Genomic DNA, 24,762 nt, shown 5'->3' on the forward strand with positions numbered 1-24,762 from the left:
CATAATGGACAAAGTTGAAGATTGTAAAACTACTTAAATGAGCGTTAAGTATTCACTTTGAACAAACAAGGAATGTGAGGAACATGAGGAACATGCTGTGATTTTCATCAATAACTGCATTTCTGACAGTCTTATAATCTAATGTATGTATATATATATACACATACATATTAGAACGTAGCAAATGAACAGTAAATAATTATAGCGGTAGTTATAATAGCGATAATAATAAGTATAGAAATAATAATGAACAAAAAATAATAGTAATAAAAATTATTATTATAATAATAAATAACAAAAACTATTATTATTATCATCGTTATATTTTAATAATAATAGCAAAGGCGATATTAACGATAATAATAAAAATTAAGCACACATTAATCGATGTAGACGATATTATTTGTCAACAGGACAGAGCATAATTTCTTTTTATTATTATTAATTACTGAAGAGTATCTTATTTCGCTTCAATAATGTATGTGATACAATTGCCTAAGATGATGACGACGACGACGAAGGTGAAAGTGATCACGTGACGATATAATGACGACTAATGACGCAAGCGATGACATAATAACAATAATGATAACGACAATGATAACTTATAATGATGATTTGAGAGTAAAAGTGCAATGATAGTATAGTATAAATTAACGATGATATGACAAGATAATGTTTCAAGAGGATCGTGATGTAAGGTAACCAATAATGAAGTGATGAAAACAACGATGATGATATAAACTCTTCTGATGAAGATGATTTATAATTTGTAGCACCAGTGTTAGTGACCGAGTCAGAAAAACTCAAAACATTTCATCTGTGAACCAATCAGACATGTTCAATTCTCAACATGAAATCCCTCACCATTTCAAGATGCAAGATATCAGACAAACTCCAATAAGCGCGCGCATTTCATCCCAAAACGTAGGCCAATTCTTTGAAATATCATATTCGATTTAAGTTGGTTATAGAAACGATTGAATATTTAAAGAGAAGGGTAAAGAAGGAACGTATAAACGTATACATGCATTAGGAAGGGAGAGACACACCACACACGCGCGCGCGCACGCACACACACACATTACTTATGGTTTATTGGTTAGTAGGTTGGTTGATTAGTTGGATGGTTGGTAAATAGGTATGTTGGTTGATTAGTTGGATGTTAATTAATAACTGACCAACGAAAGAGAATTAACAGACCTCAGCCCCGGAGTCAAATATAAATGAGAATAAAAATCTGAATCGTGAAGAATTGAACTATAGCACGAAGAAAAATACAGAATAAGATATCTGATCAGCAAACCAATCTATAACGTATCATCCTAATGTGGCATATGCAACTATGTTGTATTCGGTACAACAGTACATGACTATCTATCCAACATAGTACAGTACCACACTGTATACAGGATCGCCTAGTACAAGACAACCTGCACAAGGTCAAGCGCGTGTTAACGGAATTAACGGAAGTATCTGCAAGAGCAGATTGAGGGTACTGGTAAGGTAGTAGAGTACTTCTACTAAGTGCTAATGCTGAATGTAAAATAAGCTGCTAGACTCACTACCAAGTAGCGAGACACACCATCTAAGTAAATCCTGCGGACCAGAAATCAACATTTACGTTGGTGAAATATTTTGAAGAAGAAAATGGACGTTGTATGGCTGGCATGTTGCGTTGCGTAATGTTGCGTAACGTGTAATGCTAATTCAATAGCGGCAATACGCTGTCATTATCATATTGATGTTAAAGGAGATTATTTGTGATGTGCATATGAAGTGATTAGTTGGTTGGTTAGGATATGATGAAGTAAGTGTATATCTTTAATGCCAGTGCTAATACAAACATCATATTGCATACGACACACACACACGCACGCACAAAAGTTAGTTGACAAATTAACAATTAGTATAGATAGATATCTCATGTACGTTACTGCTGTGTTAATTTAATAAGGAGAATGCATGCTTTCTTGTCATCAGAGGTATTGCAATTCGTAAATAACCAAACAAATGACTGAAATAAAAAAAACGGCAAGTAAATTAAAATTTAAAAAATACTGCACATCACTGAAAGTGAACCAAAACAAATAAAACAACAGCAATAATAATAATAATAATAATAAATAATAATAATAACGATAATTTGAAAAAAAATCAATAATAATGGGTGTGCAGAGACAATGGAAACTTATTAGACCATAACTACCATAGCATGCACATAAACGTGCGTACACAGACACATACTTACATACATACATACATACATACATACATACATACATACATACATACATACATACATACATACATACATACATACATATATGAGTCCTGCTGAGTCCTTCCAATCAGGTATGATTGGAAGGACTCAGCAGGTTTTCTTTAACAACGGGTTGTCAGATGTTGAGATAGTCACGTCTGGAGTTCCTCAGGGCTCAGTCCTTGGGCCTTTGTTGTTTTTACTTTATACAGCTGATATGTTCCCAATTATTGAGGAATTTAATTTCAAGTATCATGCGTTTGCTGACGATGTGCAAATAATTGTTCCGATTGCATGTAATACAACGTTTGAAGATGAAGTTGATAGATTTGTATGTTGCATCGAAAAACTCAATGGTTGGATGATAGATAACAGATTGAAGATGAATGAAGGTAAAACTCACTACTTTTGATTGGTACCTGGCAACAGCTGGAGAAAATTGATGTTAAGTCCATCAACATATCTGGGTCGGATGTTAATTTTTGTTCCTCCGTTGGTGACTTGGGGATCGTATTGGATCAAAATATGTCAATGAATTTTCATGCCAAAAAGCTTAGTAAGGAGTGCTCATTTCAGCTTAGAAGGCTTAATCAAGTTAAAAACTCATTAGATAATGACACATTGAAATGTTTGGTTCATGCATTTGTTCATTCAAAGTTGGACTACTGTAACAGTGTTTTCTATGGAGTATCAAACTGTACATTGTCTTCTCTACAGTCAATTCAGAACAGAGCGGCCAGGATTGTTAGTGGCCGTTTGAAGTTTGATCACATTAGTCAAACGTTGTTGGATCTTCATTGGCTTAATGTTAGGAAAAGAATCTTATACAAAATTTCCATCATGGTGTTCAAATGCCTGAATGGTCTCAGTCCAAGTTACCTGTCTGAAATGATAATACGTAGAGTTAGATCTGATCCGTCAATCAAGTTGCGTTTAGATGATCAAGATTTATTGATGGTGCCGAAAACAAAGTTGGCTGTTGCTGATAGAAGTTTTGCAGTTGCTGGTCCTTCCATCTGGAATAATTTGCCCCATCACCTGCGTCGGCCGAGATTGACTCTTCAACAGTTTCGCAAGGAATTGAAAACTCACATCTTCTTGGATTGATTCGCACAAATCATGGAGCGCCTTTGGGTGACTATAAAAGGCGCTCTACAAGTTCTCTAATAATAATAATAATACATACTTACATACATACATACATACATACATACATACATACATACATACATACATACATACATACATACATACATAAATACATACATACAAACATGTGTACATAAATACGAATATACATGTGTCTGAAGTGATAATAATAACAATGTTTGAATCAACTATCCCTACAATTTTACATACAATTGTTGAAACGAATTGATGAGGAAATAATATGTACCAATTGATGAGATACTAGAATAAAAGAAATATATACAAGCAGTGAAATCTCCAGTAGATACGTACACAGCATACTTGAAGGGGCAGAGGAGTGCTTAGTGAATGTTGAAATGATAAATAAGAAAATGTGTGAATATCATTTTCTATGCACTCACTGGGATGAAAGAAACACATCCACACACACACACACACACACATACGCACATACACACACGCGTGCCCATATACATACTAATATATAAAACACAACCAATGTATGCAAATATATACAGGTAAGATATCATCTACATGTTCTTTAACCAATCAAACAATCCTTCACACACACACACACACACACGCACAAACACACACACACACACGTACAACCAATCAGACATCAGTTGATTGACTGAACTCCGTACAGCAATGCAATCAGCGAATCACTCAAAAACCAACGCAATCTCACACAAAAATGACAATTTGACAAAAAATAAAACAATGAAGAATACATATAAAATACTGGTTTGACTTTAGACGGATATTCGTTATTTGACATTTAAACGTAAAATGTAATTTAAGGTGCCGACGAGTGGAACCCGGGTAGAAAAATATTAAGAGCAAATAGGAAAGATAAAACATTGTAACTGACGAAAAATATGATAAAGTTTAATAAATAAATCAAAATCACTACACTAAATTGAACCTAACAAATTGCATTGGGAAAAGAAATAAATAAGAAAATGAAATAAAATAATTTTATACAAATTCAACAAACAAAATTCAAAACATATTAATCTTAAAAATTGAATACTCAATCACTGGCCATACACACATCGTGTATCAAATAATTGACCAATGAAAATAAAGATGACAAATGTAGCTGAATGCCTCGACCAATCATGAAGAAAGAAGTATGTGATGACGAAATGTGCGGACCAATGAGGAAAGAGGATGCAGAAGACTGAGATGTGGACTATTTTATGATTTGCTCATAGAAGAGGATGTAGGCGTCACTGCTTATCAGGTTACTCTCACTTATGCTGGATACCCTGGAGTGAGTGAGGGTGGAGAGGGTGGTGGTGGTGAGGATGATGATGATGATTAATAAGACAACGATAACGATGATGATGATGGCAATGGATGAAGATGATGATAATAGTGGTAATAAAATAAAATGATGATGATGATGATGTAGTGGCAGTCCCGATGGTGATCATACGACGATGATGACGTCAATTGTGGTTACAAAGGTCACGAAACATTAAAATTCTCATCCTCCCAGCATCACATCTCTACCTCCCATGCATCAGCATCGTAACAAATTACAGGCCCCATCAACCCTCCAATCCAATTAATAATCGACACCATTATTATCACCATCATCATTGTAATTATCATTTTAAATATCATCATCAGCAACCGTAACATCACCGACATCATCATCATCATCATCATGGTTGGACCATCAGTCCTACGACTTGTCACCAGCTTCCAAAAGGCGTAGATTGATTAACAAGCAAGCAAGCAAACAAACCAACAAACAAACAAACAAACAAACAAACAAACAAACAAACAAACAAACAAACAAACAAACAAACAAACAAACAAACAAACAAACAAACAAACAAACAAACAAACAAACAAACAAACAAACAAACAAACAAACAAACAAACAAACAAACAAACAAACAAACAAACAAACAAACAAACAAACAAACAAACAAACAAACAAACAAACAAACAAACAAACAAACAAACAAACAAACAAACAAACAAACAAACAAACAAACAAACAAACAAACAAACAAACAAACAAACAAACAAACATACAAACAAACAAACATACAAACAAACATACAAACAACGAAATGAAACGATAGACGACCAGTCAGCCATCCAATCCAGCGGACCAACCAACAACACAGCAACCCACCTCTGATCGTTGAATAGGTGCCACTCATTAGAGAATGGATTCTTGGCGAAGGCGGTGTAGTGGCCCCCCAGGGGGGTGCCTGAATGGTTGCACACCCCGTACAAGTTGTAGATCGCCTCATCTGCCGCTGTTTCGTTCATTCGTTAATTGGTTGGTTTGGTTGGTTGATTGAATGGTTGGTGGTTGTATAGGTGTATGATTGATTAACTGATTAATAGGTTGACTGGTTGAGTGAATGACTGATTGATATATAAATAGATTGATTGAATTATTTATGTGTTTCGTCAATCAATCAATCAAGTATATTACCAATCAAGTAGTCAATCAATTCAACAGACCAGACAGACCGTAACCAAGTTATCCACTAGATTAAATAAGTGATGACAACAACCGACAAACCAACGAACCAACCAGCCAGCCAGTCAACCAACCAACCAACCAGCCAACCAACCAGCCAGTCAACCAGCCAACCAACCAACCAATCAGCCAGCCAACTAAGCAATCTACTAATACTAACCATCTTGATCAGAAAATTTCCTTAGATCGAGTTTCTTGATTGGGCAGTTGACTTGTGTAGTCAACTTGGATCTGTAGAAGCTCTCCTCACTGAACCTCTTCAGATGTGATGACACGACGACGATGATGACGATGATGGTGGCGACAAGATGATGATGAAGAGGAAGAATTAAGAAAAAAAGCATAATGATGAATAAAAATGATAATAAAAATAATTATTATGATTGGAGATGAAGATGATCGTATTGTAACAATGGACTAAGTGAAGCTGAACATTAGAGGAACAACGTGCTAGAACGGTTAGTTTAATTGCATAGCGTATGTAAGAAAGGAAAGTAATAATGCTAACGGCCAGGTGACCACCATACCACGATCAGTGATTGAGTGAATGATTGAGTGAATGATTGAGTGAATGATTGAGTGAGTTATTGAGTGAGTGAATGAGTGGGTGAGTGAGTGAATAATTAAAACCATAAAAACGAAAAAATGGTTTAATAAAATGAAAACAGGATGAATAAAAGAAGAAACTGTTAATATCAAAAGAGTGGGGCCGTCGAAATGACAGACGGAAGCATGTACCAACGGGGAACATAATGATTGAATGGGATGATAAAAATATCAAATTACCAAATAAACAAGCAAGCAAATAAATGAATGAATGACTTGATGAATGAATGGATGAATTGATGAATGAATGGATGGATGGATGAATGAATGATAAACGAAAGTGTAATAAAAAAATTGAATAAAGGATATTGATGATGAGAATTCTGGGGAATCTCTGGATGGTGAGCCTCTTGGTGGATGGCTGTTTCTTCTTGCACTTCTCACATGTCTGTTGAGTATTAAAATTCGGTGGATGGTGGTCAGTGGTGGTTGGTGATTGTGCCAAATATCATCAACCAAACAATCAGCATGAACAAATGCAATCTTATATCCACAAACAAAAAGTTTAAAACACAAGCGTATGAAAAATCTAAATTATAAAAATACAAACATGAAAAAGAACAAACAAAATGACAAAAACACAAACAAACAAACAAGCAAACGAACGTACAGTTAAACAAACAAACAAACAAAGACAGAACAGCACAAAAACAAAACCAGCATACGAGTACACAAGCAGTTATCAATGTAAAATTTGCAGCACAAACAAGCAAACTTACAAAGAGAAAAATTGTAAAAATAAATTTCTTATTATAAAAAAATCTTCAATGAATTTGGCAAGACGAACGAAAATTGCAAAAAAGGTTAGAAATATAGAAATACAGCAGCCACAAACAAGAGCATGAAAGCAAATTTATCAATGATTAAAAGTCTTTTAATAAGAATTTAACAAAATATACAACATATGCGCGTACACCCACAAATACACAGACACACAAGCATAAGCAGACACAAATACACACATACACAAGGAAACAAATACATACATACAGACACACACACACATGCGCATAAACACACAGAAACAAACCGTCTTCTCATTTCCGTCCAGCAACTCTTCCTGAGTGAAGAGTTCAAAGCAGGCGATCAACGTCGTTTCTCCATATGAGGAGACCTTATGTGGTTGGTCGGTCAGTTGGTTGGTTGGTCGGTCAGTTGGTTGGTCAGTTGGTTAGTTGGTTGGATAAATTGGTTGATTAGTGAACAAATGATTGGCACACAAATGATTGACAGTGATATTAACGATTGATGGCTGACTTGTTGATTCATTGCTCTATGTTGAACAATAAATTAATTAAATTGCTCAACAGACCATTTAACAAATCAAACATACATTAAGTCAGGGGTGGGCAAACATTTTGTTGTGAGGGCCGCATTGAAAACTATCTGGCCTTTGGAAGGCCACATATGTACATTTTTCAGAAGGGGAAAATTTGTTAAGGCTTTCACTTGTGGCTGACGACCATTTTTTTTTTCAAAATGCGTACAAGGTCTCGCGTGCCGCATAAAATGAATTGGCGGGCCACATGCGAGCCGTAGTTTGCCCGCCCCTGCATTAAGCCATAAGCCATAATTGCATTGATGAATATTAATTGTATAATTGTATTGGTCACCGAGTTAGCTCAGTCAGTAGAAGTGCCATGTCTCGCGCTACTATTACGCGATGGCACGGTTCGAATACTGTCTGTCAGAAACTGAAAGACCATCATACCCGTATGATGCGGTGTTTGCGCGTGTATGCATAATGTGTATGTACATCGTGTGGTGTTGATAGTGTACAGCCTTTGTGGCACGAAAGTTTAATTGTAAATATGGAATAACATGTAAGCAGCTCTGCGTTTGACAGAGTTGCATTATAAAGAATAAAAAAAATTGTGAAATGACACACTTATTCTATAAGTAAATTCTAACCAACCAACCAACCAAACAACCGATCGATCAACCAACCAACCAACTAATAATTAAGTAACCTTCTTAATAGGCAATGAAAGACCAAGAAATGGATCAAAAGTATTGGAAACATGTCCACACATTCGACAGGTTAGTGCACTTTTTAGCTGGCCTTCAAATAAATCTGTGCAGTCACAACAGCAACAAACACATCAACAAAAACAACAATGACAACAACAACAACATCAACAACATGAACAAAACAGCAACAACAACAGCAACAACATCATCAACAGCATCAACAACAACATCATCAACAACAAAAACAACAACTACAGCAACAACCTACCAACGATATAACTGTTTTCAACATTGAGATGATGCTTCCAAGACTGGAGGGCTTTCTCTGCACTGCTGCATGTTTGTGGGCAATAATAAATTAATCCATGACATTTTTGTAAACGATAATAAATAAATAAATCATTTAATTTAATTGATAATACTAAATTGATATATTAATTTATATAATAATGATAATAAATTAAATTATAAAAAGACATTGAAGTCGTAAAAAACAAATAAAAAGATAGATGAGATGATAAGATAAGGAAGCTAAAAGCTGCAAAAGAGCTAGCTAGCTGATTATATTGTAAAATTTTAATAATATGAAATAAAATATAAACTGAAGATAAGGCATAGACAAAAGAATACATAGTCAGTGAAGTTTGAATAACAAAGATAATTAAATAAGAAAATAAAACCGATATAAAGTATTATATGGACCCTCAAGAAATAAAAATCATTGGCCCTTAGAAAAATTTTATGTCATATTTATGCGCCACACTTTTCATAATCCTGACAAAGTCATATTCGATATCAGCATCATCATTAAGACAATAACTATAATGATTAACCACGTCATCTTTATTAGCATTATCATCCTTATCATCAATCATCACAACCACAACCACCATCACAAATGTCTCCACTCTCCACTGATAAAAAACACCTCTACCACTACCATCACCCACCACCAGAATTCGACATGTTGAATAACTTAATTGAAAAGATTTCGTGACACAGAAATTAGTTTTTGTTAGTAAAGTACGTAATTAAATAGAGAAAATACTACAGATACTACTGCTGCTACTACTACTACTGCCACTACTGGTAGTAGTATTATTACTATTATTGCCGCTGCTACTGCGATTACCACTACTACTTATTATAGCTAGTACTACCATTCCTGCTGATTATATTGCCACAACTGCTATTAATACTATACTACCGCTACTATTATTACCAAACCCTCTGTAGCAATTATTATTATTACTACTTCTACTAATACAGCTATTCTGGAATGGTCAAAAGACGGCCAAAAATGGTGTTGGAATTTTGTCAGAGAACCGCTAGCCCAAGAAGTACTGGATATTAAAAGGATTAGTTCACGTCTCATGTGGATCAAGCTTCGCATAGAAAAGCAAACATTGATTATTTTTTCTGCATACGCACCACAGACAGGCGAATCAGAAGAGATGAAAAATGACTTCTGGAGTGCATTCTCTGACACCATCTCAACAATACCAAAATCTGAAACAATCCTGATTGGAGGCGATCTCAATGGTCACGTTGGAGAGAAAACAGATGGTTTTGACAACGTACATGGCGGTTTTGGCTATGGAAAACGGAATGAAGATGGCAACCGCATCCTTGAGTTTGCTGAAAGTCACGGGTTTTGTTTACTGAACACATATTTTAGAAAGAGGTCAGAACATCTCATAACATACAAAAGTGGACCATCAGCCACGCAAATTAATTTCTTCGCTGTCAAGCAACAACATATTCAAAAACGTCAAAGTTATACCTGGCAAATCATGTGTCGCCCAACATAGACTCCTTGTGGCAACCTGGTTGTCGAACTGTCAAAACATAAGTCTAAACAAATGCCTCGGAGAATCAAAACGTGGAAGCTGAAAAGCAATATTCATCGAGAAAAATTTCAACAGATTGTCGCCACACAGTTAGACCACCAATCGCAAGCCAGTACAGATTGGAGTACATACAAAACCGTTTTAATGAACGCTGCAACTACAGTTTGTGGGAAAACTGGTACAAAACGTCAGCATGAACGTGACACTTGGTGGTGGAATGACAGTGTACAAAATGCAATAGCTGAAAAGAAAGTTGCATACAAGCAATAGCAAAAATCAAAGTCTGTTGATGACCATAAAATTTTCCGTGAGAAGAACAACTATGCAAGACGTCAAGTTGCACTGGCTCGGACAGATCAGTGCAGAGAGTGGCTAACTAAAAGCAAAGGTGAACAAATGAAATCTCTGTATCGTATAGCAAAACAAGCAAAGCGTACGAAAAAAGACATAGTTGGTGCCTCATGTATCAAAAACGACAAAAATGAGATGGTTCTTGAACAAGATGAGATCAAGCTACAGTGGAGAGAATACTTCAACCGTCTGTTAAACGAAACAAATCCCATCAATGTTAACTTTGACGCTCCACCCATCGAAGGTCCGATTCCAGGCATCACTATAGAGGAGCTTACAGAAGCTCTAAAAGCTATGAAGGATGGAAAGGCAGCAGGGCCCTCTGGACTCACAAATGACATTATCAAAGCATCTGGTATTGCAGGTATCCAAACGTTACTACAACTTTGCCGTGAAATCTGGAGAAATTGCTCAATGCCGACTGAATGGAACTATAGCATGACAGCCCCGCTATACAAAGGCAAAGGTGATCCATTGAACTGTTCATCATATCGGGGTATACGTCTGTTAGAACACTCCCTGAAAATTGTCGAAAAAATCATTGAGAGAAGATTAACGTCGTGCATCACAATCGGAAATTATCAATTTGGTTTTCTAGCGGGGAAATCAACAATTGATGCAATTCACATCCTTCGGCAACTGCAAGAGAAGTACCTCGTAAAGCATCAACAATTATCACATATTTTTGTAGACCTTGAAAAAGCATTTGATCGAGTTCCCCGTGAAGCAATCAGGTGGAGTCTACGTCGACAACTCATTCCAGAATATCTTGTTCGACTTGTGATGGAAATGTATACGAATGCTAAGACTCTTGTCAGCACAACGGTTGGAAACACAGATGCATTTGACATCGGCGTTGGAATTCACCAAGGCTCGATTCTCAGTCCACTTTTATTTATAACTGTGATGGAAGAAATCACAAAACCGATACGCACTGGTGACATTTGGAATCTAGTATATGTTGATGATATCGTTTGAACAGCCACGTCTGAGCAGAATGCAGCACAGATGTTTGAAGATTGGAACACCAGACTCGCCGATCATGGATCCAAAGTCAACATCAGCAAAACCAAAGCAATGAACACTGGTGAACCCATCCAATCCACAGCTACTGGACGATGGCCCTGTTCAGTTTGTAAAGCTGGTGTAGGTAACAATTCAATCAAGTGTCAGCAGTGTAACCAGTGGTGTCACAAACATTGTTCAAAAATAATTGGTACTTTATCTAAAGTGTCCAATTTTGTTTGTCCTGCTTACATCAATCCACAACAACAAATTCGAAATAGCACTGTTTTTGAAGCCATTAAAATAGAGAAAATCACATCGTTTCAATATCTAGGGGATGTTCCGAATTAGTCTGAAGGACCACATCAAATCTACCGAAATCCTGCGTCGTGCTGGTTTAGATGATATAAAGGACGAAAGCCGGCAACACCGTCTGTGGTGGTTTGGTCATGTCAAACGAAGTGGAAACAGTGCCATAACTTTTCTTGCAGATGTTGAAGTACCTGGCACACGTCCCAAAGGCCGTCCAAAGAAGTCCTGGTCGCAAACAATCGAGCAAGACATGAAAGCTCTAAATTTAAATGAAATGGATACAACTGATCGTCTAATTTGGCGCAAAAAGTTGATGGCAAAGAAAACAACGTCCTACCTCGGGAAACCGGGTCTCTGGACGCAAAACGAAGATTGATTGATTGATTCTACTAATACAACTGACACTGCTACTACTACTACTACTAATGCTGCTGCCACTAATCCACAATATCAAGTGTAAATAAGTGCTACTAGTAATTTATGAGGAAAATAGTAGTACTACTAAAGCAATACTAGTGCTTTATGGGGGAAATGGAGAATTGGTCCCAGGGGCTGCATTGCATTGGTCAGCTGTGCAGCTATAAATCCTGGGAAATGCCCTTTTGACACAGGCTCTGCTCATAAAGTCCAGCTGCTGGCGTCCTCGTCGCTCCCCATGGGTAATGCTAACAGCAGAAAGGGCGAAAGCGAGTTCCTGGTGCTTATACAAGATGACTCGGGTTGTCGGCACCCGTTATCTAACTGCCTTTAGACCACTGGCATAACACCACAGCAATGGATGGATGCAAACATCGTGACCAACTACAAAAAAGGGCGATAGACACCGTGTGGTAACAGTCTTGGCATATACTTGCTCTCCACCGCTGTCAAAATTCTGACGCCTGTCACGTTGAAACTATTTCAAAAACACATTGTTGATGATATCATTCCAGAATCGCAATGCGGCTTCCGAAGTGGTCATAGCACCACCGATATAATTTTTGCTGTACGCCACTTGATGGAAAAGTGCCTTGAACAGAACAAGGATCTTTTCCTTGCCTTCATCGATCTGACGAAGGCTTTTGATACAGTCAACAGAGACTTGCTGTGGATGATCCTGGGTAGATTTGGCTGTCAAAATTTCTGACTACAGCGTGATTAAAACAGGGCTGCGTTTTGGCTTCTGTAATTTTTATTTTGTTTCTGACTGTCGCCGATTTATAAATAAAAACCAACCAGCAATACCTTTTGTAGTTCATGGAGATGCTCTCAATGATTCGCAGGAATTCATGCACCTTGGTAGTGTGCTCAGTACTGACTGCTGTCTGGATCGTGAAATTGAGAATCGCATTAGGGTGGCGTCGGCTGCATTTGGCAAACTGAGGAGTCGTGTCTTTTCAAATCACAATATTACTTTGATGACAAAGATTGCTGTGTACAAAGCTGTCTGCATTTCGGCACTGCTTTATAGTTGTGAATCCTGGACTCCTATCGTCGACACAACAATACTCTTGAGACCTTCCATGTTCGATGTCATCACAGCATTCTTGGAATATGATGGTGGCAACAATACCTCTCACAGATATGTTTAGGATTGCATGTACTACACCGACTGAATATCTATTGTTACAACAGTGGCTGGACTTGAAAAAATAGCAAAAGGTCGGTATACATGGAAGAAGATTAGTAAAGCTGGTCTCATAAGTTTTATGTTGGAATGGACAAATGCCTCTTAGAGGCGTCGACATATCTGTCATGCAGTAACATCAAGAGAATTGAAACCAACTGGTCCTCGATGCCTCCATTGTGGTAAACTATGCGCATCAGATTTTGGAATAAGAAGTCATCTACAGTCTCACAAAAGGCAGAATGTCACTTTATAGCGACGCAACGTCCTCGCAGTTTGGTGGACAACACAACAACAGTACTGCTGCCACGCTGGTACTGCACGACTGCTGCTGTTAGTACTGCTACCTTAGTGACATCCAAAATCACAACTTCCAATACTACAAATATCGATTGATCATAATAACTATAACGATGATGATCATCATTACTAAATAGCATTGATATAAAAAATAAAATTGACAAAATGCAGTTAAGGTTAATTAAATTATAAAATATATCCATCCTATTTCATTATGGGCGTCAACATCATCATTATCGACACCATCATCATCAAACTAACATTATCATCATCATCATCATCACTGATACAATCACTATCAACATTGTCCTTAACATCATCGTCATCATCATCATCCTCATCGACAAACATTGATATTTCCTTTAAAAATTTGCAATGGAAATGATCAGATGCCAACAACTTTTCTCGTTCACCTATCTATCCATCCATCTATTTCCTACTCAACATCACTACCACCACTGCTACTACTACTACAATTACCACTTCTACAATAACTATTACAACTTTTACTACTACTATTATTACTACCTTAACTGCTACACTGCTACTTCTACTACTACTACTACTTCTACTACTATTATTACCACCGTTGCTACTACCACTTATCATAATCAGTACAATTATCATGATAATCATTAAAATCATTATCACCATCGCCAACTAAATTAATATAATAATAATAATAACCGCAATAATAATAATAACCACCATGATAATTATAGAAACAATAAACATCATGATCAGTACCTCAGTGAATCATCAACAGCCTTGTTATTGCCTTTCTTCTTTGTTTTAATTCTATTCAAGTCTTCGTGAAGTCCTGATAATGATAGCGTTGTTGTTGTTGTTGATGATGATGTTAATGTTTTTGTTGTTGCTGTAGATGTTGATGATGATGTTGTTGTTGATGATGTTATCGTTGTTGTTAATGATAATGTTGTTGTAGATGATGATGATGTCGTTGTAGATGATGATGATGATATTACAGATGATTAAAATTAAGATGACAACAAATATCCATAGCATAAAAAAGGTGACCAGGCTAGCCAACCCTATTTAACTCAACCCCATTTAAGCCAACCCCCTCCAACTCGACCCACATCCAACTCAACCCACATGCAAGTCAGACCACATGCAACTCAACCCACATGCAAGTCAGACCACATGCAACTCAACCCCATTTAACTTATACCTCATTTAATTAGACCCTCATTAAACTGAACCCTTATGCAACCAAACCTTTGTTTAGCTCAACCATTGTCTAGCTCAACCCATGTTCATTTGGGCCCAATTTTTTTTACTGAATCAAAGAGTAAAAAATCCACTGTTAATTTTCCCAGTCCATTGAACCATGTGACGTGTTTTAACTTATCTGTACTGGTATAAAATTTATCGATTTTGGGTAGAAAAAAAGGTTTCAGTTAATAATCAAAAATTGGTTTTTGTCTCTTTTGCTCATCCTTGCTTCTCGTTTCTGAGGAATTATTCCATACTGGTTTCTCCTGTTTGACTACAAATCTCGTAAAGCCTTCTCAATTCTCAGCTAAGCAGTTGTGATTTTAATGCAGTTGCATTTTGTCTCTCTCTGAATTGGGTTGAGAATTTTTGAAACATCAATCTTAGCCAAACAAAAGTTGTTTCATTTAAAAGACTTGGTAAGTAAATATTTCAATAGTTCATTTCATTTTTTTAAAAAAAATTTCTAAAAAATCTAATGAGACCTTAGTATTAGCTGTGAAAAATAATGTTGTACTGTATATATGCACACATGAATCTTGAGTCATAGATCAAAGCAGATTTGACAATTGTCAAAATTACACATGCATAATTAAAATTAACTTAAAAATTACTATTCCATACAGTAAACATTTATTTAGTTTTTTCTCATTGTTTGAGTCATTATTTATTTAAAAAGTTGTAACAAGTTTTGTAAGAAAAAATATTTATTTCTTTAATCGTTTATTTCTTAAATATATAAACAAAAGTAGATTTTTTTGTAAAAATAAAAGATTTTATTTTTAAAATCCAAACAGATTCTCAAAATCAAAAAATGGCTCAATATTCCATGTACAAATCACACCAAGGTGGAAACGTTCTTGCATACAATGGTCATGAAGTACCTTTACAAAAGGTCTAACCAAGATGGCTCTATTGTTTGGAGATGTCGAAAATATTTTTCATTAAAATGCCATGTTACGTTAACTACCAAAGGTCAACAAATTGTAAAACAACCTAACGATCATGAACATCCTGGTGATCCTTTGAATACTCAAAAGATAAAGTCATGTCTGACATCAAAGATGCTGCAACTAGTTCAAATGCCTCGACTAGAAATGTCCTTGCAGAACAAATGAGAGGCCTGAATGAGGATGTTATGGCAAGATTGCCCCAAAAGAGCTCCATTGAAGGAACTATTAGAAGAGAGCGGAAGAAGAATAATTTTGATCAAAGAGAACCACAGTCTTCATCTTTTCCAATTCCTCAAGAATTTACTGATCTTGTTCTTTTAGATTCAGGAGAAAATGATAACAAACGAATTTTGGTGCTAGGCGATAGAGAAATGGTCAGATACCTTGATTCATCTGAACTGTTTGTTGGTGATGGCACATTTAAATGTGTTCCTTCATTGTTTTTTCAACTTTATACAGTTCATGTAAAAGTTGGTAGTTTTTACCCTCCATGTCTTTATTTTCTTTTACCTGACAAAACAGAGGATACCTATGAACGAATGATTCAATATCTTAAGCAGCTTGCCCCCTTGCCAATCCAAACCAAATATTACTGGATTTTGAGTTAGCTGCGATAAACGCTTTTAGGCATGAGTTTTCAAATGCACATATATCAGGATGTTTTTTTCACTTCTGTCAAAGTATACTGCGAAAGGTTCAATCTTTAGGCTTGAAAGGGGAATATGAGAGAGACGCACACCTCAATATGCTCATAAAGAGTTTGTGTTCCTTGGCGTTTGTACCACTCAATGAGCTGACTGAAGTTTTTGAGCTGCTTTGCCAACAGTTTCCAGATGGTGACGAACTGACAGCACTTTTAGCTTATGTTGACCAAACTTACATAAGGGGAATTCAAATGTGCAACCGAAGAACCCCTCCAAGATTTCCCCCAGAGCTTTGGAATCGTACAAACGATGCACTAGCCTGTGCTCCAAAAACAACAAATGCTTCCGAAGGCTATCATCATGCACTGAATGCAATGTTTTCTTGTCATCATCCTGGAGTCTGGAAATTGTTTCAAGGGATCAAGAATGACATTGGAGTCCAAAGATTAGTTGCTGTTCAAGCAAGGAATGGAATTGAGGCAACCAGGAACAAGTATAAAGCCCTTGCTGAAAAATTATCTGCCAAAGTCCAAGGATATGGAACAGAGCCAGATAAACTAAGATATCTGAGACAAATTGCCCATCTTCAAGTAAGCTAATTTTTCCCCCAAAGAATAAGTCACGTAAAAAAGAATAGTATGGTTTTTAATTGATTGGAGGAACTTACACGTAAATATTTACTGTTTTAACTTTGTGGAGAACAAGGAGAAGTTGTTTCATAAAGTTAAAAATTGAGAATACTTTTAAAAAAAATTTTGTTAAATCACATGAACAATTTAGAATAAGAGCTTCATTAAACTTTTTAAATATGCAAAGAATATTTATGGAAATAAAGAAGTTTTAATCTTGTGATATCTCCCATCTTTCTTTTTTTGCTAAATTTTGTTAATTTTGTTAAATCACATGAACAATTTAGAATAACAGCTTCATTAAACTTTTTAAATATGCAAAGAATATTTATGGAAATAAAGAAGTTTTAATCTTGTGATATCTCCCGTCTTTCTTTTTTTGCCATATTTTTGTACTGTATAAATGTTGCATTAATTGTTTAGACACAAACAGAAAAGAGGTTTTAGGCCTTCAATGACATTTTAAAAATGTAGAGCTGAGGATTCTGGATTTAATTTTAGACAAGATGTGATTGGGTTCAGATCCAAGCCTTGGGTTAAGATAAAGGTTGGGATAATTGTTTGTTCAGTAAAATTTGGGACAAGTTAAATGTGGGTTGACCTAAACAAAGGTTTGGTTGCATAAGGGTTCAGTTTAATGAGGGTCTAATTAAATGAGGTATAAGTTAAATGAGTTTGAGATTAATGAGGTTGAGATGCATGGGGTTGAGTTGAATGTGGTCTGACTTGCATGTGGGTTGAGTTGGATGTGGGCTGACTTGCATGTGGGTCGAGTTGGAGGGGGTTGGCTTAAATGGGGTTGAGTTAAATAGGGTTGGCTAGCCATGGAACCCATAAAAAAGACTAATTTTTGATACAACCCCAATAATCATAACAATATGTAAGTATGTGTGCATGTATGCATTTGTATATGTGTGCATGTATGCATTTGTATATGTATGTATGTGTATATGTATGTCTGTATATGTATAATACATATACATTTTTTGGCAGGTAAAGATGGCGGCTGCCGTGAATTGCGTCCAGAACAAATTATTGTATTTTGTATTTAATAATTTTAAAATGTTTGAAAACGAAGAACTTTTATCTAATGTTGTTTCATTTTATTCTATTGATGCCATCAATAATGCCAAACAACAAATACTTGCGGACTGGGAAGCCGCTAACACGGAATGTCCAAGAGAGTAACAAAGAAAAAAAAATTCTTTAGACATTATTTCAATTAATTACATAAAAAATAGATCAATGGGCAAAATACCAAGCTACGATAAGTGTTGACAGCAGAAAAGTGCCAAATTACACGAAGATGCTGGAGTTTATTTTAAATTTAGTTTTTACTAAATTGCAGCAAATGTAACCACCATACTTGCTAAAGCGAGTAAAAACAGCAACGTAAAATCGTATGCTGGAGCGAAATGTGTATGAGTAATATCATGCAGCAGCAAAGTAAACCAGCCAAAGTAAAGTCGCGCGAGCCATTAATACTTAATAACATTACTTCAGGTGTCAAAAACTGGTCAGCCAAAGTCACATCACTTCCAAGTACTCCACAGCCCACACCATCAATTAATGTAGAAATACTGAATGAATTGGCTACTAGTGATACTGAGATGCCATTTATGACTGTGGATCGTTCCAAGAAAAGACCACGTTTAATTGCCGGTGCAAATAACAAGAAAGTTAAAATAAATACAAACATTATACATGGAGTTAAAAACAAAGAAAACTCGAAACTAAATGATTTTAAACTTATTGTTAAATCTGTTTTTTAAATCTTGTCAAATGTCACAAAAACGACCTGGTGGATGAGTTGACAGCAAACAACATCCAGGTTTTTTTAAGTTTTACCGTTCATTTTCAAGAAAAAACTGAGGGACAAAATCAGGATGAAAATACAGAACATGCCATAGCTTTCAGAGTTTGTATAAATAGAGAAGACATAACCAAAATGCGCTACCCAGAAATATGGCCCTCGCAAGATGTAGTGCGAGATTGGGTCTCCAAAGAGAGACAAGCTAAAAAACAGTCTTCAAACAAATAATAATGGTGACAAAAAAGATAGATTTTGAAGACATATACTACAACAGAGACGAATCAAAATATTACACGATTAAAGAAATACCTAAACACAGATTTTGAAGACATATACTACAAAAGAGACGAATCAAAATATTACACGATTAAAGAAATACCTATTATTCATCTGAAATCTCAAAAAAAGTGGTTGAACAATGAAACCGTTGATTTATTTTTTTAATTCTGAAAAATATTTAATTACGAAAATTCCGTTTTTAAAGGATAATAATTGACTAAAATTTGATTTCATTAACATTGACACATTTTTTTTTCTTTCTTTTTTTTTATATTTATTGACAGTTCTGATTTATAAACAATTCTCATTATATAATCAGAACATTGAAAGGATAGTTTAAGTTACAAAGTGGCCGAGCTCACAAGAATCCATTTTCTTTTCTTGGTCTCCGAATTATTCATACTTTTGTCTTGATAAATTGAATAAAAAGATTTAATTAGATTTGGTAATACATACCTATGTGTCTATTTATTCATTTGTCTGTTAGCGCGCGTGTGTTTATATTATAATCATGTTTATAAAGCGCTAATTAAAAGTTGAAGTTCTAAAAAGCGCTATCTGCAGTTTACATAGCAAAGACAAATAAAACATGAGACGGCAATCAACAAAACAAACCAAAAAATTGATTAGTTAATGTCAACAATATAACTAAAGCAAAAATAAATGAGTTTCTAAATTTCTTTTAAACTCTCTAAATTTGAGGTTTCGCATTCTAAGTGACTTTGACAGATTGTTCCTTAAAATCGGTCCCGAAATTGCGATGTTTCGTGATGCTGTCTGTAGTTGAGTGCTAGGAACAACGAGCAAAAAATCATCTGATCTGAGGCTCATACCACTCATCATAACTGATTTTTTTTAATTTTTTTTTGTCAAATATTCTGGAAGCAGATCGTGAATTGTCCTGTATTACTACTATATGTGATTCAATCTATCCATAGAGACTCCCATTATAACATCATCATCAGCAGCAGCAACAACATTAAGAGCAAACATCAGAATATTCAACTATCCACGCCAAACGACGCTAACAACAAGATGAAACAATAACACAATGTTTATCATTGCTTATATAGTAGTATATTTTTTTTGTTTATATGGCAGCCTATTGTTTATGTTTATTTATTTTTATTGTTTATTAACAAGCAATAACCAAAGCTAATATGGCTGTAGCGAAAAACAATAACATCATAAGAACAGAGAAAAATGATAAAGGTAATATTAAAAAACAAAAAAAAACAACATAAATGTTATCAATATATTTTTTTAACAAGGCTACAAGCCTCCTTTTATTAAAACCCAAAGCATATAGCTTGTAGGGCCAATTACAAATGAAATGCAACAAAAAATATATCATTAATACAATAGTTCTAAATAAAATAAAAATTAACAACATCAACACACAAAAACAACAACAACATAACAACAATAACATGACGAAATCAACAACGTAACAATAACAACCAACCTTGCAAAAGATACATTAGAAACTCTTGGGCGTCTTGTTGACTGAGTGATGTTGAGTTAGTTAGTTGCTATGAGAACAAACGAGGACAACAATAACAACAACAACAGCAACATAATATTCATAATTGTCATTCCAAATAAAAGTTATAAAATATAATAAAACATACTAAACAACAATTGTTCTATATTATCTACATGTATGTAACATCAGCAACAACAACGTCAACAACAACATCAGCATCTATATCGACAAGAATATAGACAACTATGTAAGTAATACTAACGTAAGCAACAACCAAAATATAAGCAACAATAACATCAAAACAATCAGCAACAATAATATAAATAATAATAATAACAACAACAGCAACAACATCAACAACAACAAATACAACAACAACAACAACAAATACAACAACAACAACACAAACTTGTATCCGGCGAAGAGTTTGGCAAACCTGGAAACCTCCTGTTTGAAGGTGGTCGGTGAAAATGTGTCCATCCCCTTCCACATCGAGTGTGTCAGATCTACGTAGGCTGGTCGTCAGGATTACAACAACAACAACAACAATAATAATAATAACAACTTAATAATAATAATGAAATAATAACAATATAATAATAATAACAATATTGAAAATGTAACAATTACTACTATTATAACAATAGCATCGATAATAATAAAATCTATAAAAAAGTTGAGATCATATAGATGTTGATGCAAAATAAAATAATAAAATTGATGTGTACAAGATAACAATGAATAAGAAAGTAAACAAGATGGTGATGACGATGATGATGATGATAACTTTAAAAATTTCAGATGCTGAAAAACAAATCCACCAAACATGCTCGTCATATTGAATCACATAAAATTCATCACAAACAAACCAACAAACAAATATCATTTCACATGTAACCAACCCCTAAAATTAGCCTATACAAAACCACCCACCCTTCAAACGAAGCCCTCATTCAACAACTCCCTGTTAAAACACAGAGCTTTAAAAATTCACCACGACCATAAACAATTACCACCCCCTTGCCTGCCACCCACCCACTCATCAACCAACCTCTGACGAGAGATCCTCGCATTCGACTGGTCTCGGTGTTGATCTGGTTGTTGAGGTCATAGTTGAGGCAAAGCTGGAGGAGGGGGTAAGTGTTGGCCAGGCACTGCAGGACGCAGTTCATGAAACACTGGGTGGGTTGTGGTGGTGACGATGTTGGTGACGATGATGTCGATGTTGTTGGCTATGATGCTGATAATAAAATTGATGTTGTTCGTGATCTTAATAATGATAACCGTTAATTTGTTACAGCAATGATGGATGGCGGTCTTGTTGACAGTGATGATATATCTTATAGTAATTATCGTGTTTATGATGGTATTGGAAAATGATAATATTTAAAAATGCCGACTGAGAGAATCGTAATTTCAGAAGTTCTCTGGTATATTTTGAAAATGTTGATGACTCCAACATGCAAAATGTGGTTTCGGATTTTATTTGCATGCGGAGTTATCTACTGCGAAAAAATTTTGATAAATGAAGCTGAAATTCTAAAAAAGAGAGAGAAATTGTTCAACAAATCTCGAGATAACACTAAAATTGATAAAACTTTGGATACTATTGATTAGACAAAATGTGTTAGACGATGAAATGGTTCAACATCTGCCAACTTCCGTCATTCATAATATTAAAAATACTCTAAACAATCTGCTAAACAATTTAGCGAATTCAATTAATAAAATTGAAAATAAAATGAACGAATTGTTGGACGTAAATAAAACTGTTGAACAAGCTGACAGTTACGTCTACCAGTACAAGCAACATTTCAAAAAACTCTGAAAAAACGTACAGCAACTATATTCACCTAAACAACAGAAAAGAGATTATTAACATCTCGTTTATGAATGCTAAAATATCTTGGACAGACAGATTTAATAATGAAATCCAATCAGATGATAGCCAAACTGATGAAAATTTTACTTTGGTTCAAAGAAGTAAACAAAAAAATAAAACTAGATTGCTTCCTCAAATAAGCAAATCAGCCAATAATAACAATATAACAAAAAAAACCATCAAAGATAGTTGGCTCACAAGCTGAAAACTTTCTTTGTTGCTTCCAAACAAATAATAAAAAAATAATTTCTACGAGGGCAACGTTAATCTTTCGGACAGCAACATGATTGAAAGCAAAAGCATCAAGTTCATCATATGTAAACATCATATGCATCAAGCCTGTAAAAAAAAAACATAAACACCGACGATCATCCAAGTTTTTGTGAAATTGGTGGAGGTGTTGGACTTTTTTTAAAAACACGTTAAATATTAAAAAACAGCATGATATTTTTGACTCAATCCGACCAATATTTAAAATATATGCCGTCGAAACCATCCACAAAGCTCAACTCAGAAACATTATAGTTGCGTCACTTATCGACCGCCTTCCACTTCAGTTCAATTTTTATGATTTAGTTGATGATATTTTAACACGACTAAACGAAATGAACAAACTGGCATTTTTCTCGACTTAAGTACAGTCTTCGACTGCGTTGATCATAGAATTCTTCTCAAAAAATTAAAACATTATGGAGTACAAGGGAAAGTCTTGAAATTGATTACTTGGGTGATAGGTGGCAGTTTGTGAGATGGAATGGAAAAGATTCGAAATTGCAAGAAATAAAAACAGGAGTCCCTCCAGGCAGCATCCTAGGGCCTCTGCTGTTTGCCGTTTACATCAACGATTTGTCAAACGCATTGGAAAGGTTCGATTAAATCACATACGTTGTTGACAAAAACCTTTTCAAATGTAGCAAAAGTATGAGAGTGATGGTAAGTGATGTTAATAATGATGCTCAGTCAATTGTTCAAAATAAACAGGTTGAATCTCAACAAAAAGATAGACTAAACTTATGGTTTTTTGACCTGTTTAGTATTTAAAACACAAAGAACCATACAAAATTATTGTTGACAATGAAACTACAACAGAAATTGAGTCGTCAAATTGTTTAGGAATCATGACAGACAATAAACTAACATTCAAAAAACATATAAATTGCGTAAACAAAATATCCAAATCCTTGGGCGCAGTCAACATAGTGAAATTTTTCCTTCCCAAATGTACGTTAAAACTTCTGTATAGCTCCATTTGTCTGCCCCACCTTGTCTACGGCAACACCATCTGGGCGTCAACTTATCCATCTTTGACAAAACGGTTCAAGTGTTTATGAAGAGAGCAACGAGAAAAATTACCTGCTCAAAATTCGATGCTCTATCACAAATGCTGTTTGTTTCGAAACTCCACGTATATCTTTGTGCATGTTTTGTTTTAAAGTTTTATGCTGGACTGTTACCAAAAACTTTTTCTAATTGTTATTATTTTGATTTAGAAAGCAGACACAAAATCATAACTCGTTGTAATAAATACAGATCAAATATTATTTTTCCCTATTTTGTGCAATAGATGATGTATTTGGATTATTTGATTTAATTAATTATTAAATCATGTGCAATAGATGATGTATTTGGATTGTTTGATTTAATTAATTATTACTTGAAATCTGATTTAGGAAACCAAATTTCTGTCAAAATTTAAAAAGAAAGTGAACTATATTACTAAACCATCATTTTTTCGGGGACATTCTGCTAAATTATTTTCTATTCGACTTTTCAATCTCATTTGATTAACTTTATATTCGGGTGTCCGGAAAATTCATCGTGGAAAATTCATCGTGGCAAATTCATCGTGGGGAAAATTCATCGTGAGGGAAAATTCATCGTGAGGGAAAATTCAACGTGGGAAAATTCATCT

At 35.1% G+C, this 24,762-nt stretch overlaps 4 protein-coding genes across 4 annotated transcripts in view; 3 read left to right on the top strand and 1 right to left on the bottom strand.

The window, feature by feature from the left end:
* Positions 1 to 12,677: 12,677 nt before the first annotated feature.
* On the top strand, positions 12,678 to 15,113 carry HELRODRAFT_178462 (hypothetical protein; the record flags this gene model as incomplete). Its single annotated transcript, XM_009026558.1, has 4 exons — positions 12,678 to 12,741; positions 13,256 to 13,361; positions 13,829 to 13,961; positions 14,952 to 15,113. 4 exons carry the CDS (start codon positions 12,678 to 12,680, stop codon positions 15,111 to 15,113), a joined length of 465 nt encoding a protein of 154 aa, XP_009024806.1.
* Positions 15,114 to 15,978: 865 nt separating this feature from the next.
* Positions 15,979 to 17,360, top strand: HELRODRAFT_178463 (hypothetical protein; the record flags this gene model as incomplete). The annotated part of the gene is made up of 2 exons (XM_009026559.1): positions 15,979 to 16,059; positions 17,052 to 17,360. The coding sequence occupies 2 exons, from the start codon at positions 15,979 to 15,981 to the stop codon at positions 17,358 to 17,360; spliced, it is 390 nt and encodes a 129-aa protein (XP_009024807.1).
* A 1,029-nt stretch (positions 17,361 to 18,389) lies between these two features.
* On the top strand, positions 18,390 to 19,431 carry HELRODRAFT_178464 (hypothetical protein; the record flags this gene model as incomplete). The annotated part of the gene is made up of 3 exons (XM_009026560.1): positions 18,390 to 18,564; positions 18,894 to 19,069; positions 19,222 to 19,431. The coding sequence occupies 3 exons, from the start codon at positions 18,390 to 18,392 to the stop codon at positions 19,429 to 19,431; spliced, it is 561 nt and encodes a 186-aa protein (XP_009024808.1).
* A 392-nt stretch (positions 19,432 to 19,823) lies between these two features.
* HELRODRAFT_178465 (hypothetical protein) overlaps positions 19,824 to 24,762 on the bottom strand; it is a gene marked incomplete at both ends in the record, with an annotated part of 5,105 nt that continues 166 nt past the window's right edge. The window contains 6 exons of the mRNA XM_009026561.1: positions 19,824 to 19,891; positions 20,948 to 20,988; positions 21,378 to 21,483; positions 22,020 to 22,146; positions 24,204 to 24,261; positions 24,505 to 24,532. Of these exons, the coding sequence (XP_009024809.1) occupies positions 19,824 to 19,891; positions 20,948 to 20,988; positions 21,378 to 21,483; positions 22,020 to 22,146; positions 24,204 to 24,261; positions 24,505 to 24,532 (428 nt within the window). The remainder of the gene's footprint in view (positions 19,892 to 20,947; positions 20,989 to 21,377; positions 21,484 to 22,019; positions 22,147 to 24,203; positions 24,262 to 24,504; positions 24,533 to 24,762) is intronic.

Source organism: Helobdella robusta (genome assembly GCF_000326865.2).
Source record: "Helobdella robusta unplaced genomic scaffold HELROscaffold_48, whole genome shotgun sequence".
In the NCBI taxonomy this organism is placed as follows: Eukaryota; Metazoa; Annelida; class Clitellata; order Rhynchobdellida; family Glossiphoniidae; genus Helobdella; species Helobdella robusta.